The 16,311-nt window shown below is 42.3% G+C and overlaps 2 protein-coding genes across 3 annotated transcripts; one reads left to right on the forward strand and one right to left on the reverse strand.

Annotated features, from left to right (window-relative positions):
• The first annotated feature begins 7,723 nt into the window (after positions 1-7,723).
• Positions 7,724-13,151, forward strand: LOC103438058 (ABC transporter A family member 10-like). 2 transcript variants are annotated; one of them, XM_008376598.4, is made up of 17 exons: positions 7,724-7,859; positions 7,965-8,152; positions 8,267-8,618; positions 8,846-8,928; positions 9,027-9,168; positions 9,376-9,788; positions 10,153-10,315; positions 10,418-10,543; positions 10,659-10,742; positions 10,873-11,216; positions 11,320-11,520; positions 11,624-11,733; positions 11,859-11,943; positions 12,043-12,171; positions 12,289-12,394; positions 12,496-12,584; positions 12,691-13,151. In XM_008376598.4, the coding sequence occupies exons 2-17, from the start codon at positions 7,988-7,990 to the stop codon at positions 12,991-12,993; spliced, it is 2,895 nt and encodes a 964-aa protein (XP_008374820.3). In that variant the 5' UTR covers positions 7,724-7,859; positions 7,965-7,987; the 3' UTR covers positions 12,994-13,151. The 2 variants fall into 2 exon arrangements, with proteins under 2 accessions (XP_008374820.3, XP_070680319.1); XM_070824218.1 differs by lacking the exon at positions 7,724-7,859 and having other exon boundaries at positions 7,925-8,152.
• Positions 13,152-13,881: 730 nt separating this feature from the next.
• On the reverse strand, positions 13,882-15,699 carry LOC103428357 (uncharacterized). The gene has a single exon (XM_070823316.1). The coding sequence runs from the start codon at positions 15,697-15,699 to the stop codon at positions 13,882-13,884; it is 1,818 nt and encodes a 605-aa protein (XP_070679417.1).
• Between the last annotated feature and the right edge of the window lie 612 nt (positions 15,700-16,311).

Raw genomic sequence — 16,311 nt, forward strand, 5'->3', positions numbered from 1 at the left:
AGGTATTAGGAGAGTCCAAGGACTTTGCCCCACACCAAAAGGAATCTTGGTGGTGGAATGAGGAGGTACAAACAAAGGTGAAGGCTAAGAAGGAATGTTGTAAAGCCTTATACAAGGAGAGGACCGATGAAAATGGTGAAAAGTATAGAAAAGCGAAGCAAGAGGCGAAGAAAGCGGTCAGAGAAGCTAAGTTAGCGGCTTACGACGATATGTATAAACGACTAGATACCAAAGAAGGAGAGTTGGATATCTATAAACTAGCTAGAGCAAGGGAAAAGAAGACAAGGGACCTAAACCAAGTGAGGTGCATCAAGGATGAGGATGGAAAGGTTCTTGCTACAGAGAACGCGGTTAAAGACAGATGGAGAGGTTATTTTCATAATCTTTTCAATGAAGGACATGAAAGGAGTGCTTCTTTAGGGGAGTTGAGTAACTCAGAAGAGTGTAGAAACTACTCTTTTTATCGTCGAATCCGGAAGGAAGAAGTGGTTGTAGCTTTGAAGAAGATGAAGCATAGAAAAGCAATAGGCCCAGACGATATACCAATCGAAGTGTGGAAAGTTTTGGGAGAGACAGGTATAACATGGCTCACTGACCTTTTCAATAGGATTTTGAAAACGAAGAAGATGCCAAATGAGTGGCGAACGAGCACTTTGGTGCCTATCTACAAGAATAAGGGCGACGTACAAAATTGCATGAACTATAGGGGTATTAAGTTAATGAGTCATACAATGAAGCTCTGGGAGAGAGTCATTGAGCATAGATTGAGGCAAGAGACACGGGTTTCGGACAACCAATTCGGGTTCATGCCAGGGCGCTTAACCATGGAGGCAATCTATCTCTTACGAAGATTGATGGAAAGATATAGAGATGGGAAAAAGGATTTACACATGGTCTTTATAGATTTGGAAAAAGCGTATGATAGGGTCCCAAGAGATATTCTTTGGAGGATCTTAGAGAAGAAAGGAGTACGAGTAGCATATATCCAAGCTATAAAGGATATGTATGAAGGAGCAAAGACTGCCGTAAGAACTCATGAAGGACAAACCGAAAGCTTTCCCATAACTGTAGGATTACATCAAGGCTCATCCTTAAGTCCTTACCTTTTTGCGTTGGTAATGGATGAGTTAACAGGACATATTCAAGATGATATTCCTTGGTGTATGCTTTTCGCAGACGATATAGTGTTGATAGATGAAACTCAGGAAGGGGTAAATGCAAAGCTTAACCTTTGGAGAGAAGTGTTGGAATCTAAAGGTCTTCGCCTAAGCCGATCAAAGACAGAATATATGGAGTGCAAGTTCAGTGCAGATGGAGGCCAAAACGAGTTAGGGGTGAGGATCGGAGATCAAGAAATACCAAAGAGCGACCGTTTTCGTTACCTAGGATCTATCTTGCAAAAGAACGGAGAATTAGATGGAGATCTCAACCATAGAATACAAGCTGGATGGATGAAGTGGAAGAGTGCATCTGGCGTGTTGTGTGACCGCCGTATGCCACTGAAGCTCAAGGGAAAATTTTATAGGACGGCAATAAGGCCGGCGATGCTGTATGGCACAGAATGTTGGGCGGTGAAGCATCAACACGTACACAAAATGGGTGTAGCGGAGATGAGGATGCTTCGTTGGATGTGTGGGCACACGAGAAAGGATAAGATTAGGAATGAGGATATCCGGGGTAAAGTAGGAGTAGCCGAAATTGAAGGAAAGATGAGAGAAAATCGGTTACGGTGGTTTGGACATGTGCAAAGAAGGCCTACTGACGCTCCGATTAGAAGATGCGACTATGGGACAGAGGTTCAGGGCCGAAGGGGTAGAGGAAGACCTAGGAAAACTTTGGAAGAGACTCTAAGAAAAGACTTAGAGTACTTGGATCTAACGAAGGACATGACACAGGACCGAGCACAATGGCGTTCTAAGATTCATATAGCCGATCCCACTCAGTGACTTGGATTTTCCAAGTCTCTAACCGAGAAGTTTTCCTCACTCGAAAAATTAAGGGAACACTACCCCAACCTACATGCTCCACTCAGAAAGCTTCAACATACAAGCTTCAACAAAAGAAAATTCAAAGAACTTAGCGAAGAAGGCTTTGGTGTATTTAACACAATACGTTGAAATGAAGGAAAACTTATTTATTGATATCCCCGATAAGCTACAAATATGTACATATACATGAGTCAAAATAAACAAACAAGATGGAGTCTTCACAAAGGTTGCTTAGGAGAAGTCTCAGCAGTCGGTAGAGCCCCAGAAAGAGAAGGCATTTGAGGGGGATCATTCGGAGCCTCAGTACTGGACAGAACCCTAGAAGGAGGAGGCATCAGAGGTTGATCATTTGGAGCTTCATTACGCGGTACAGCCCCAGAAGACGAAGGCAATAAATGCCTTTGGAACAAACCCACAAATCTCTGATGATCAAGTAAAACCTGACCATCAGTTTCCTTCATCTGGTCAAGCTTCCTCTTCATGTTTGTAGCATAGTCATGTGCGAGCCGGTGCAACTGTTTATTCTCATGCTTGAGCCCTCTAATCTCCTGTTTGAGACTCATCACTTCGGCCGCCAATGATTCAACTTGGCGGGTTCGAGCAAATAGGCGTTGGGCCATATTAGACACAGAACCTGCACACTGAACACTGAGAGCCAGTGAATCCTTAACAGCTAACTCATCAGACCGTTTGGAAAGTAGTCTGTTATCTTTGGGAGTGAGAAGGTTCCTGGCCACCACCGCAGCGGTCATATCATTCTTCATCACGGAATCCCCAACGGTAAGAGGACCAGTAGGGGAGACGAAGGATGGGCGCCATATGTTGTCTGGAGAAGGCGGGGCTGCCTCTTCAACAAGGTTCAAGTCAAAACGACGGTCGGAGGGGCCAGACATTTTCAAAGGTATTGAAGAGAGAAGAGGTCGGACAAATCAAGATCTTAGAAGTGCAAGAATGGAGCTTCTACTGGTGGAGATTCAAGTGTGCTTTGGAACTTAATGCCAGCCCTATAAAAAGCTGCACTCGACGGAGCTTCAGACATCGAAGAGGCGCCTGCTCAGAAATCGAAGAGGCGTTTGCTTTCTCAAAAGCCGGGCTGCTTAGAGACCACGAGGGTTGATCTCATAAATCGAAGAGGTGTTTGCTTTCTCAAAAGTTGGGCTGCTCAAAGACCACGAAAGCCGATCTCAGAAATCGAAGAGGCGCTCGCTTCCTCAAAAGCTGGGCTCCTCAGAGACCACGAGGGCCGATCTCAGAAATCGAAGAGGCACCTACTTTTCCAGCCTTGTCAGCACCTGTCACACGCACACTCAGCTTTGCGGAAATTATGGGTATTCTGTCGAAGACTTCTGGGGAAGTAGAAAACACATGAATCTTACTGTCCAATCACCCACTTCCCACACGCAGCAATAGCTCATGGGTACCACAGATACTTTGCCAAAGTTGAGCACGTGAAGCTTGCAGCTCCCACTACATCGCTCTGACCAAGAAGGGTAAAAGAATAGCAAAGAAACAGCACTAACAAAGTTTAGACCCATAAATTTTGAAGGTCTAGCTACCATATTATTACCCACAAAGGTAAAGGAACAGTACCACTGTTGGATAATTGGAAAGTCCCTGTGTGTCAACCTCTGTGCCTCGTGGCAAGGTAGACTAGCAAACATGCCCAACCTTTACTCACATTCGAGAAAACACTCCCAATAAGATTGCTTGCTCCAAAATCGAAGAGGCACCGTCCTCCGAATCTCGAGAGCCAGACTCCCAACATGACTACTTTCTCAAAAATCGAAGAGAGGGTAAAGGAACAGTACCATTGCTGGATAATTGGAAAGTCCCTGTGTGTCAACCTCTGTGCTTCGTGGCAAGGTAGACTAGCAAACATGCCCAACCTTTACTCACATTCGAGAAAACACTCCCAACAAGATTGCTTGCTCCAAAATCGAAGAGGCACCGCCCTCCGAATCTCAAGAGCCAGACTCCCAACATGATTACTTTCTCAAAAATCGAAGAGACACTGCTCCCCGAATCTCGAGAGCCAGACCCCCAGCATGATTGCTTTCTCAAAAATCGAAGAGGCATCGTTCTCCGAATCAATCGAAGAGGCGCTCGCTTTCTCAAAAGCTGGGCTGCTCAGAGACCACGAGGGCCGATCTCAGAAATCGAAGAGGCACCTTCTTTTCTAGCCTTGTCAGCACCTGTCACACGCACACTCAGCTTTGCGGAAATTATGGGCATTCTGTCGAAGACTTCTGGTGAAGTAGAAAGCACATGAATCTTACTGTTCAATCACCCACTTCCCACACGCAACAATAGCTCATGGGTACCACAGATAACTTTGTCAAAGTCTCTGCCAAAGTTGAGCACGTGAAGCTTGCAGCTCCCACTACATCGCTCTGACCAAGAAAGGTAAAAGAATAGCAAAGAAACAGCACTAACAAAGTTTAGACACATAAATTTTGAAGGTCTAGCTACCATATTATTACCCACAAGGGTAAATGAACAGTACCACTGCTGGATAATTGGAAAGTCCCTGTATGTCAACCTCCGTGCTTCGTGGCAAGGTAGACTAGCAAACATGCCCAACCTTTACTCACATCTGAGAAAACACTCCCAACAAGATTGCTTACTCCAAAATCGAAGAGGCACCGCCTTCCGAATCTCGAGAGCACATACCACTTTTTCAAAGTGCTCTGACAGAGTTAAAACATGTGAAGCTGGCAGCTCCCACTACCGTGCTATGACCAAGCAGGGTAAAGGAATAGCATTACTACTTGTTGTTAGGGAGACTCCTATATATGTCGACCTCCATCCCCAACGGACAGGCAGACCTGCAAAAATGCTCAACCCTTCCTCATATCTGAGAGGGCACTCCCAACGAAGCCTTTCGAAATATTCAGCTTTCTTTCCCCCCGATAATACCTCTGCAAACAAGCTATACTAGAGCAAGAATATCTCATATCATCAGGGTTAAAAGCAAGAGTATCCCATATCATGTTTTTTCCCTGTCTTTTCCTTTGGCCTTGTTTTTACCTGCAAGACAAGGAGAAAGAGAGCAATCAGTCAGCACTTGAAATCAAGCTCCCAGCCAGGAACTGACAGCCTGGAACCCCTTACCTGATTACTTACCTGGCATTGCTCTCGAGTACTCATCTTCAACATCTTATGTTGCCAGGGAAGATACCACATCTGCTTGAGGAACAGATAGGGCAAGTGCGAAGGATACAAGGAAGCATGTGGAGACAAGCGTAACAGCACACGTGCCGATCCATCCATTACTTTGTCAAAAGCAAAAGTATCCCATATCAGCAGGGTCGAACGTACTCTAGATTTGATGGACTTGTTTTGACCCTCAAATTCTTCAGTCGGCCTTATACTCTGGAGGAAACCAGAAAACCCTCCAGCTCAGTTCAAGAATAAGCCTGTGGAAAGTTACTTCTTCAAAAGCAAAAGTATCCCATATCATCTCTTCTCATTTTTCTTCTCTTTATCCTTCATGCTGCTGCAAGATGGGGAGAAGGTGAACAATCAGCCGGAGCTCTGATTGCTTACCTTGTCTGTCACCTCTTTCAGCAAATCCCCTAGCTCGGCGACTTGGGGGACTCCTACTACATGGTTTGTATCGCGCTTGACCAAGCCTGAAACTACAAGTAAGCTTCAAGTGAAATTGATACATTACCTTGTGCATCTCCACCAGTTAAAGATACCACCCCTGGATGGAGGAAGAGTACTTCCAGAGAAGCTGCCACATCTACCTATGAGACAGATAAGGCAAGTCAAGATGATACCACACTCCGATACTTAGAAGTTTCGTGATTACGAGATCATTCTCCCACAATATTTCCTAATGTCATTTGTACTCTAATGTCATTTGTACTAAATCATTCACTTATACTCACTAAAGGAGAGCTTGAACCTATGTACTTGTGTAAACCCTTCACAATTAATGAGAACTCTTCTATTCCGTGGACATAGCCAATCTGGGTGAACCACGTACATCTTGTGTTTGCTTTCCTATCTCTATCCATTTATATACTTATCCACACTAATGACCGGAGCAATTTAGCGAAGATCACAAAAAGCGACCGTTTTCGCTACCTAGGATCTATCTTACAAGAGAACGGAGAATTAGATGGAGATCTCAACCATAGAATACGAGCTAGATGGATGAAGTGTAAGAGTGCATCCAGCATGTTGTGTGACCGTCGTAGGCCACTGAAGCTCAAGGGAAAATTTTATAAGACGGCAATAAGGCCAGCGATGTTGTATGGCACAGAATGTTGGGCGGTGAAACATCAACACGTACACAAAATGGGTGTAGCAGAGATGAGGATGCTTCGTGGGATGTGTGGGCACACGAGAAAGGATAAGATTGAGAATGAGGATATCCGAGGTAAAGTAGGAGTAGCCGAAATTGAAGGAAAGATGAGAGAAAATCGGTTCCGGTGATTTGGACATGTGCAAAGAAGGCCGACTGACGCTCCGGTTCGAAGATGTGACTACGGGACAGAGGTTCAGGGCCGAAGGGGTAGAGGAAGACCTAGGAAAACTTTGGAAGAGACTCTAAGAAAAGGCTTAGAGTACTTGGATCTAACGGAGGACATGACACAAAACCGAGCGCAATGGCGTTCTAGGATTCATATAGCCGACCCCACTTAGTGGGAAAAGGCTTTGTTGTTGTTGTTGTTGTTGTATCTGAATTAAGAAAAATTCAAATTTAAGTTTAAATCCAACACACTGCTCTAACAACTGTTTATGTAGGTGTAGTTTTTTTTTTTTTAATTTCACTAAAAGTGATATATGGTCTCTTTATTTTTCACACAACAACAACAAATCACTTCTTACGAAAAATGTAATTTTTTTCATTTATACGTAATGAATAACGGCTATTATTGTTTGTTGGAGAAAAAACTTCCATCTAAAGAAAATGTACGATATTAATTAAGCAAATCAGAATATGTACAAAATAAGAATAGTGTGCTAATAGGTCTCGATAAAAACCTTGCCGAAATTTCAAATTGGTCGAATTGAAAAAGAGTATCCTGCACAACAAAAGGACATATCCTCAAATGAACAATATAAGTGAAAATTACAAAGTGTCATCGAACAAAATATCCCTAAGAAAAAGAATGTCATGCACAACAAAAGGACATACCCTCAAATGAACAATTTAAGTGAAAATTACAAAGCGTAAAGAACAAAATATCCCTAAGAAAATCCGAAGGCTCTTCCAACCACACAAGAGTAACATGGTGGAGAAATAGAGAGGCTGAGCTGGATGCAATAATAAAATGGTGGAAAATCATATGTGTCTTAATCAAGAATGACGGAGTATCACAAATTTAGGATTTGTTTCGTCCTATGTAATTTCCAGGAAAAATCCCAAAATTAATTGCCATCTATATTTAACTACACGACCTCTTAATTAATTGGTTAATTTCCATTTGTGCCACTCTAATTCTCTAGCTAATCTATTTTCTACACAAATACATCATTAACCCTTGATTAGGATAATCCTACTCTAATTAATCTTAATCTTAATTTTTCCTAAGTCCATATGACGTGTTCCATTTATTTTGATTCCCTTCATTAATATTTTCAAGATTATTATTTCCATATTTATGTAACTCCCAAAATTCAATAATTAAAAAACATAACAAATAGGGAAGGGCGGCAACTGGCAACAATTTATAAGCCGCGTCAAGGGTAAACTTGTTACTTCCCTTCTTTTTCTTCTTTTAAGAAGGACCAGTGGGTGACTTGGTTATGGCAATCCACCTATTGTGTGATTCACGAGCGCTAGGAATCTAACCCAAAATGTGACGTCTGTAATACGAGTATGAAATTCGTCCTCAGTCACTTGATCACCTAGTGCTGGTTGGTAAACTTGCTAGTTTCTAGTTCTCCAATATTCATTTATATTAGTGCTAATTAATTTGGATTATGCAGTGGTTATTCGAAAATAATTTGGAACTTTGACAGGTTTTGAACTGAGCTTTTAGTCTATGGTGGCCAGAGACATATCGAATTCGTGCTCCTTGAGTGCCAAGTTAGAGGAATTCCCCGGGTTTCCGCCATCAATGGCCGATCATTCACGCGGCAGCGGCCGCAGCCGTGCGAGCTTCTGGGCTCAGTCCAACGCTTTGCTCCGAAAGAACTTAACTTTTCAGGTCTACACATCTCTCAGTTTTTGCCCTAGTTTCATTTTTTTATCGTTTTTCATATTTTACACGAGCGATATTCTACTCTAAATTTTATATTTTTATACATGGATTATTTTGCAGAAACGAAATATGTGCTCGAATATATCGTTGGTGTTGATACCTGGATTGCTCTGCTTGATTTTGCTTGGCATCCAAATTGCGTTGAACAAAGCAAAAGCCAGCGGTGGCGGTGACAAGTGTGACGGCAGTCATACCGATACAGACTGGAGTGGTTTAGGCCCTTGTCCAATTCCTAACCCACCAGAATGGGCTCCGCTGTTATACATCTCCAATGCCGCTTTTCGTGCCGTGAGAAGCGACTCGATTCTTCCCTTCACAGACTTGCCTGACGCGTCATGCCGGAACAGCAAGAACAACGTCACCTGCCCTCTCACTGTGCTTGTCACCGGCGACAACCAGTCTGTCGGACAAAGTATGTGCTTTTTATTTAACTTTTCGGGGAAGAACTTCTTTGCAACATGATGTCAATGCGACGGTATTTCAAATCGATGGTTCACATTTACATTAGAAAATAAAACACAGTACTGCAATATTAGTTTGGAATTCCTCTACTGTGTCATCCTCGTCGCAAGTTTCTCTCATTTTTTTCCTCATCTAATCGATCAAATACTAACCTTAATCTCTGCTGAATTTGGATAGTTTTGGCTGGAAATATGTTTCCAAATGATCCTTTCCCTCTGAATTCCTCTGATGTTATGGATTATCTAGTCAATAATGTCATGGTATGTTTTTTTTATTTTTTATTTCCATCTACTTGTTAATTAATTTCATGTTATCAATTAATTTGTTCTATGAACTTATGTGTATTCTAAATGTGCAGGGAACGTATGATCTCCCTAGCGCACCCAACTTTTATGATCCTGCATTCGATGATCCACTTTTTAGAGTGCAGCGGCAGTGCTCCCCAAACTCTACAATCTATATTCCACCATATGGATCGACATCATCCGAGTCTAACCTAGGTGAATATCTCTATCTCTATGCATCCAATGCTACTATCTCTCCGTGGATCGCATTGACCACTGGACGAAGTCAACACGATCAGCGGCATTGAATCATCCGAGAAACAAAATATTTTGCATATTCATCACTTGTGCAAATGCACTTCAACTTTTGTTGTTTTCATGCATGCAATTGTCTAACTTAATTTCTCTTGAATTAATATGCAGAGGTTAGATGCGTTGAAGCTTTGCAATTATGGCGTAAATCTTCATCTGAGATAAACAATGAGCTATACGAAGGCTACCCAAAGGGCAATCCAGAGAGGAAGGTTAACGAAATACTTGCGGCCTACGATTTCTCCAACTCCGATGACAACAAATTTGACGTAACCGTATGGTACAATTCAAGCTTAAACGATGGCTACCTGGATGACGACCAGAGCAGCACGCTGCGGGTTGGGCGCTCCCTGAATCTGGCATCCAATGCCTACCTTCAGTTTTTAAAAGGATCAAGCACCAAAATGTTGTTCGAATTTGTCAAAGAATTTCCCAAGCCTTTATCTGCCAGGATGTCGATGCTAGATATTCCCTCTATGATTGGTCCACTCTTCTATACTTGGATCATTTTATTGCTCTTCCCTGTAAGTATGATTTTTCATCGATTTTAGTTACACTGACACTCAATTCTTGAGGTTTTAAATTGTTTTCACGTCGTAAACCCTCTTGTCTAAGCTCCATCTCTTCAGACGACAAAATTTTATCTCAAAATTTTAACTACATATGATAAGATGTTCAACAGGGCTACGTGACTAGGGCAATTCTCACGCCTGAGTGAGATCGTGTGAGGTTGGTGGGACTAAAATACAGAGTGTCCCGTACTTTTCACATAGCTCTTTTGTGTTCTTCTTCGTTTTTATATTTTTTATTTTATCGAAATGCTTTCTGTTAATGCCATGGATGCTTGCTAATTAATTGATTTCACCAATTTTGTTGTTGATGGTGAAGGTTGTGTTGAAGTATCTGGTTTATGAGAAACAACAAAACCTGAGAATCATGATGAAAATGCATGGACTTGGTGATGCACCATATTGGATGATTTCCTATGCTTACTTTCTTACAGTTTCTTCAATCTACATGCTATTTTTTATTGCAGTTGGCTCCATCATAGGTACTTATATCTACATGTATATAACTGTCTCTTCACTACTTGGCAACTGTTTCTTCACTCTGAGTCGCTTTAACAAATCGAAGTTCGTTTACTTCTTTACAGGGTTAAAGTTCTTCACAATCAATGACTACAGCATCCAGTTTGTTTTCTACTTCATCTATCTGAACTTGCAAATTGCAGTGGCTTTTCTAGTAGCTTCGATGTTTTCCAATGTTAAGGCTTGTACAGGTTGGATGTTGTTTGTTTGTATTTATTTGCAGTTGGTTAGAGATTTTTGTTTTAATTTTTGTCTTATTAGATGAGTAAACTGACATGATTTCCATGATCGATTTGATGATCGCAGTTATTGGTTACATTTTGGTCTTCGGAACTGGGCTTTTGGCAGACAATCTATTTCGAAGCATTATCGAAGATGAATCCGTCTCTAGTAAGTTGAAATATTTGTGCAATGTTCAAGGACTTTGTTGTGTAGTTATGTTTTATGTTGTTCGATTTTGTCTATACTTTTCATAACCTCAACTCTTTATCAAGTTAATGTTTCGTGTTCATGTACGTAGAGCGTGTGATCATCCTTATAGAGCTGTATCCTGGCTTCTCTCTGTATCGTGGACTCTACGAGTTTGCACAGTACCCCATCCAATATAAAAAAGTAGGGATGCGATGGGGCGATTTGAGTGACGGGAGTAAAGGGATGAGAGAGGTCTTGATTATCATGGTTATCGAGTGGTTTGTGGTGCTTCTTGTTGCATACTGCATTGACCAACTTGTATCATCTGGAAAAAGTCCTTTTGTTTTCTTGCAAAGGTTTAGGAAGAAGAAACTTCCATCTATTCGGAGGCCTAGTATGCAAGGGCAGGGATCTAGTTCGATTCAGATGGAGAAACCGGATGTTTGTCATGAGGTAACTTTTCTTGTCTCTCTCTAACTTAGATGAAAACTTATGGTACCTCAATGAATTGTACACATATAAACAAATTCCGCTTCCAACTCTTCCTAATTTTCAGATCGAGATGGTTGAGAGGTTGGTAGTGGAACGGGATACAAGTCACGCAATCGTATGTGACAACCTCCAAAAGGTGTACCCAGGAAGAGATGGAAACCCTGATAAATTTGCAGTGAAAGGGTGTTCTCTTGCCTTACCTAGAGGTGAATGCTTTGGCATGCTTGGCCCTAATGGTGCAGGGAAGACCTCTTTTATTAGTATGGTGAGTGCACCCTACTTCTTTCCAGTCCTTGATTATCATTATACATTACACGAAAAATCATGTTACGAGTGTTCTGATTGATCATTGCGCGATTATTCCACAGATGATTGGTCTCACCAAACCAACCTCTGGCACGGGGTATGTTCATGGTATGGACATTCGGACGCAGATGAACAAAATATATAGCAGCATGGGATTTTGTCCACAGCACGAGTAAGCTAGAGCAATTCTTGTCTTATGTGTCAAGAAACTAAGAAAAAACTCTTATTTCATGGTTTTTTTCTTTTAATATTTACTTGGATGCAAATGAATTTCTTGTTTTCGTGGATGTTGTTTAGCCTTCTATGGGAAACACTGACTGGAAGGGAGCATCTCCTATTTTATGGCAGACTTAAGAACCTAAAAGGTTCTGCCTTAATGCAAGTAAGTCAACATATCGAAAATTTGTAGAATCCAAATCTGTTGATACTTTTAGCTAGGTAGGAGGACTAATTCCTCCATGGTTTGATTTGGTTGCTGAAGGCGGTGGAAGAATCTTTGAAGAGTGTCAATCTGTTTCACGGAGGGGTTCCTGACAAACAAGCCGGGAAGTATAGTGGTGGTATGAAGCGAAGGCTTAGCGTTGCAATTTCGCTGATAGGTGACCCCAAAGTATGTCTTGGTTCTCATCTCTTTAAGCTGCTTCGATTTGTCATTTTCGATATGTTTTCCCAAGATAATGCTACTTACTGCACTCACTGTGTTTTGCAAATTCCTGTATACTTGTAGGTTGTCTACATGGATGAGCCTAGTACTGGACTTGATCCGGCTTCAAGAAACCATCTGTGGAACGTTATAAAGTCTGCGAAACAAGATCGTGCAATCATCCTAACCAGTAATCTCTATCCCGCAGTATCAACTACATGTTTAATGTACTAATTTTCGATCTATATATGTGTTTCTTTCTTTTCACTTACAAAAGCTTGTACATTTCAGCACATTCCATGGAAGAGGCAGAGGTTCTATGTGATCGATTGGGGATTTTCGTAGATGGCAGGATGCAGTGCATAGGAAATCCAAAGGAGGTAGCGAAATGCAATTTGTTGTCCTAATTTAAATCTCAAATTAATCACTTTCACTTAATTTAAGTTACATGTTACATGCCTCTCACCTCACTTAATTCTAATGCAGCTGAAGGCCAGATATGGAGGATCGTATATCTTTACGATGACAACGAGTTGGCATCATGAGGAAGAAGTGGAGAGGATGGTGAGGACCATGTCACCAAACGCCGTCAAGACATACCGGCTCTCAGGGACGCAGAAGTTTGAGCTGCCCAAAAATGAGGTTAGAATTGCAGATGTGTTCCGCACAGTCGCGTGTGCGAAGTGTCGGTTCGCGGTGTTTGCGTGGGGTGTGGCTGACACTACTCTGGAGGATGTGTTCATCAAGGTTGCTACAACTGCAGGATCATCGTCCGCCACACTTTCATAACCTCGACCTAGTTAATTAATATGTAATATAATTTATTGAATATTATTAGAAGATGTTTTCAATATGTATGCTGTTAGATTTATATACTGATTAACTATATAATTCGACAGAGATTAGTATAAATTTTAAAATGTATGCATGATTATGTTACTTGGGAAGCAAGCGATGGTGAACCACTTCAAGCAGGAGATTTTGTTTTTAATTTAAAAAAAAAAAAAGAAAAAAAAAAGAGGAAACTGTTTGAAATTTTCATGAAATTAAAGTCACCAGGCACAAGAAATGTTCGGTACAATGCACCGAGCTCACACAAAATATTTCGGTGTAATTTGCCGAAACCCAAGCTTTACTATGCACGCAAGGAAACTGTAGAGACAGGAGCCCTCGAAAGTATCAGTGTCCCCCCCCCCCTTCAGTTTCTCTCTCTCTCTCTCTCCCCAATCAAGCGATTGCAAATACTTCGAGAGCACGAAAAGTGATTACGATGTACGTATGGGAAAGTACGACTGTCTGGCTGCGGCCAGTCGTTTTTTGATCAAGGAAGAACAAATGATGCAGACTATCCGTAACTCCTTGAAAAGGGATTGCCAAAGCATGTGTGAAGAGGACGGAAATGGTACTGATTTGGCGCGTTCGGAATGCAAGAAGAGGAAGACGATGATGAAGAAGAAGAATGTCAAGAAAGTCATGGGAGGCTCAAGCAAGATCGCGAAGAAGAAGAGCTCTGAGCATTGGTTATGCAACTCGTGTACTTATGATTATCGGGGATGAGGGATCGAACTTGAGCGTTCGTAAAATGCTTTGGTGATTAGAACTCTCAAGTTAAACCATTCGATGCGCCTTGGAATTAGAGTGATGACGGATGATGATTTCGCATTAACTAATCAGTACTCAGTCCATTACAGCAAGATTTTGATACTCTTTGGGAGCTAATGCTGCTTCCATGACATGGTACGGGCTAACTTTCCCGTCATTGTCCAAGAACAACCTGAGTAAATCCTTGGAGAAGCCGCCGAAGATGGTCACCCCTGGTTTCGTGCAAGGCGCCACCAGGGTGTCAACCTTCCAATACACAATCTCCGGCACTGCATTCTCGTACCCTTTCTCCTTAAACATGCTTCGTATTGCCTCGTAATTGCTCTCCCAACGGGTACTATTGTTACTATTGAACAACGCACAATCAAAGTATGTATTGGTGAACACAAACACCTTCTTGATCATCTGCTCCGCCTTCAAATTCCCATTCATAGCCGCTTCCAAAATCAAATCAAACACCTTCCGCAAATCAATATGCTCACCGCAGTCCAATCTCCTCACAAACGCGCACTTGGACTTAAGATCATCGCCTTGTACCAAATGCAGGTCGGGATTCGGACTGAAATTGATCACCTTTCCTTTCCAACTCGGCTCTTCACTCAGTTCGGACACTAGCAGCCCCATCGCAACTGAAACATCCGCGGAGATCCCCACCATGGAAGAAGGCGACACATCACACACAGCCAGGCAGTTTTCCAGCTTTCCTACTTTCGCCTCCACGATTGCCTTCCACTGAAGCTCTGCTGCTTGCCCAACACCGTGGTTATTCACATATTCTACGATCTCATTCGGAAGCAGAGCACATGCCGCAATCTTGGCCTTGCCACTGGCTTTCACCTCCTCCAAGTACTCCTTAACTGCGCAGGGCTTTGCCGAAGAATCAAAGCCCTGAGAATAATCCAAGGCGAACGTCAACGGCACCAAAACCTCCTTCCTAAGGCGGTCTCGGACTCTGCATCCACCATGCGAAGATTCTGGCGGGAAAATCTTCCTCGCAATGCTTTCGCACAGCAATGTGGCGCGGTCCATGGAAGAATCCACGGAGGGGCAGAAATACGGCACCGAGCTTATCTCACAAATGTCCCCCTTCTTCAACTTTTCAATGTCGGACTTCAATTGCTTCGCGAAAAGATCCGATACCTTGTCGTGCAAGAATCGATAATTCAGGTCCCTCTCGTACCTCTCCACAGCCTTCTTCCTGGCCGCAGCTGCGGCAGCCTTTTCCTGGCGGTGGTGGTTGTGCTGGTTATTCTTCTTCTTTCTCCTCCTAACGTCTTGCCCTTCTAAAAGCCGATACAGAATCTCAACGAGGTCCTGCATAAGCCCGACAGAGCGGCCAAACTCTCCCTCACTGGCAATGGAGGCGAGGTTGCAGGCAAGGGTCCTGGGGTGGTGCTGGTGGAGCCAAAAGGCGGCAGCATAGAAGGCCTCTTCGTCAGCCTTTCCGAGATCGTTGGACAAGTCTCGGAGGTTGCAAATGAGCTTGAGGGTGGTCAGTGGACTGTGTGACCATGCCAAGGGAAGGAGCTGCTTGAGATACCTGTAGGAATGGGAGTAGGAATCGGAATGGGGGACAAGCACGTGGAAGAAGAGATCGAGGCAGGGATTGCTGTACGAGGAGGGAATGAAGAACTGCGGGGAATCGGAATCGGAATCGGAATCCGAATGGAGTACGTTGAAAAGATGATCAGTGATGATGTTGTTGAAATTTGCGACCATGAAAACAGGGTCTTCTTCTTCTCTGTGAATGAAAAGGGTTCCGAGTTTCGGGTCGGAAAATCCGACCGGAGAGAGTTGCGAAATGTTTTTGAGATGGATTTTGTTTGGACTGGAAAGTCGTGGAGGGAGGGTTTTCGCCATTTTTGATGCAGCTTTCATGACTTTCAGAACCATTTTTTTGGTGAATATTTTGGGGGGCCGGGCGATGTTATGTTTGTGCCTAGATTTTAATGTGGGTTGTCTTGCTTTACTTGCGCGCCAAGGATCTTACTTATTTAGGTCGAGACTTTAAGAAGAAAGACAACACAGGAAATTGGGATCCTATGTGTTGCGTGGGATCTCGTGCTTTGTTGAGAAATGTCCTACAAATGACATAATTGAGTTAACTATTACTTAAAATTCTCTTGTACAGTACTCCTACTCGGTGTTAAAATATCAATATAAATAGAAATATTGGTAAGCAAATTTATGAAAATATCAATACTGATATCGGTTTATTCGAAGGAAATTATGGAAATTTGTAACAGTGTACGTATATCTACTGGTATATCTCTTCATTCAAATTTTAGTCCAAAATAGAGAAAATTTTCTCAAAAGAATTCAAAAGTTCGAAATCTTCAATAGATTTCAACAAAATTTCTATAGTAAATCGGTAAATATCGTCAAAATTTATTAATTTTCTTATATCTTCCCGCATATAGGGTGAAGTTTGCATTTAAACCCCTTTCATTGAATTATCATGTATCATAATGGAATGTAAGACAATGTATGCATGCATCTCTGTCG

This window comes from Malus domestica, chromosome 06 (genome assembly GCF_042453785.1).
Source record: "Malus domestica chromosome 06, GDT2T_hap1".
NCBI classification, from domain to species: Eukaryota; Viridiplantae; Streptophyta; class Magnoliopsida; order Rosales; family Rosaceae; genus Malus; species Malus domestica.

What these genes read in the sequence shown, in the direction of transcription:
- LOC103438058 (XM_008376598.4), top strand. Translation starts at nt 7,988, where the DNA reads ATGGTGGCCAGAGACATATCGAATTCGTGCTCCTTGAGTGCCAAGTTA. An exon ending in CGAAGATGAATCCGTCTCTA is followed by an intron (nt 10,743 to 10,872) that starts GTAAGTTGAAAT and finishes TCATGTACGTAG; the next exon opens with AGCGTGTGATCATCCTTATA. An exon ending in TCGTGCAATCATCCTAACCA is followed by an intron (nt 12,395 to 12,495) that starts GTAATCTCTATC and finishes TGTACATTTCAG; the next exon opens with CACATTCCATGGAAGAGGCA.
- LOC103428357 (XM_070823316.1), bottom strand. Translation starts at nt 15,699, where the DNA reads ATGGTTCTGAAAGTCATGAAAGCTGCATCAAAAATGGCGAAAACCCTC.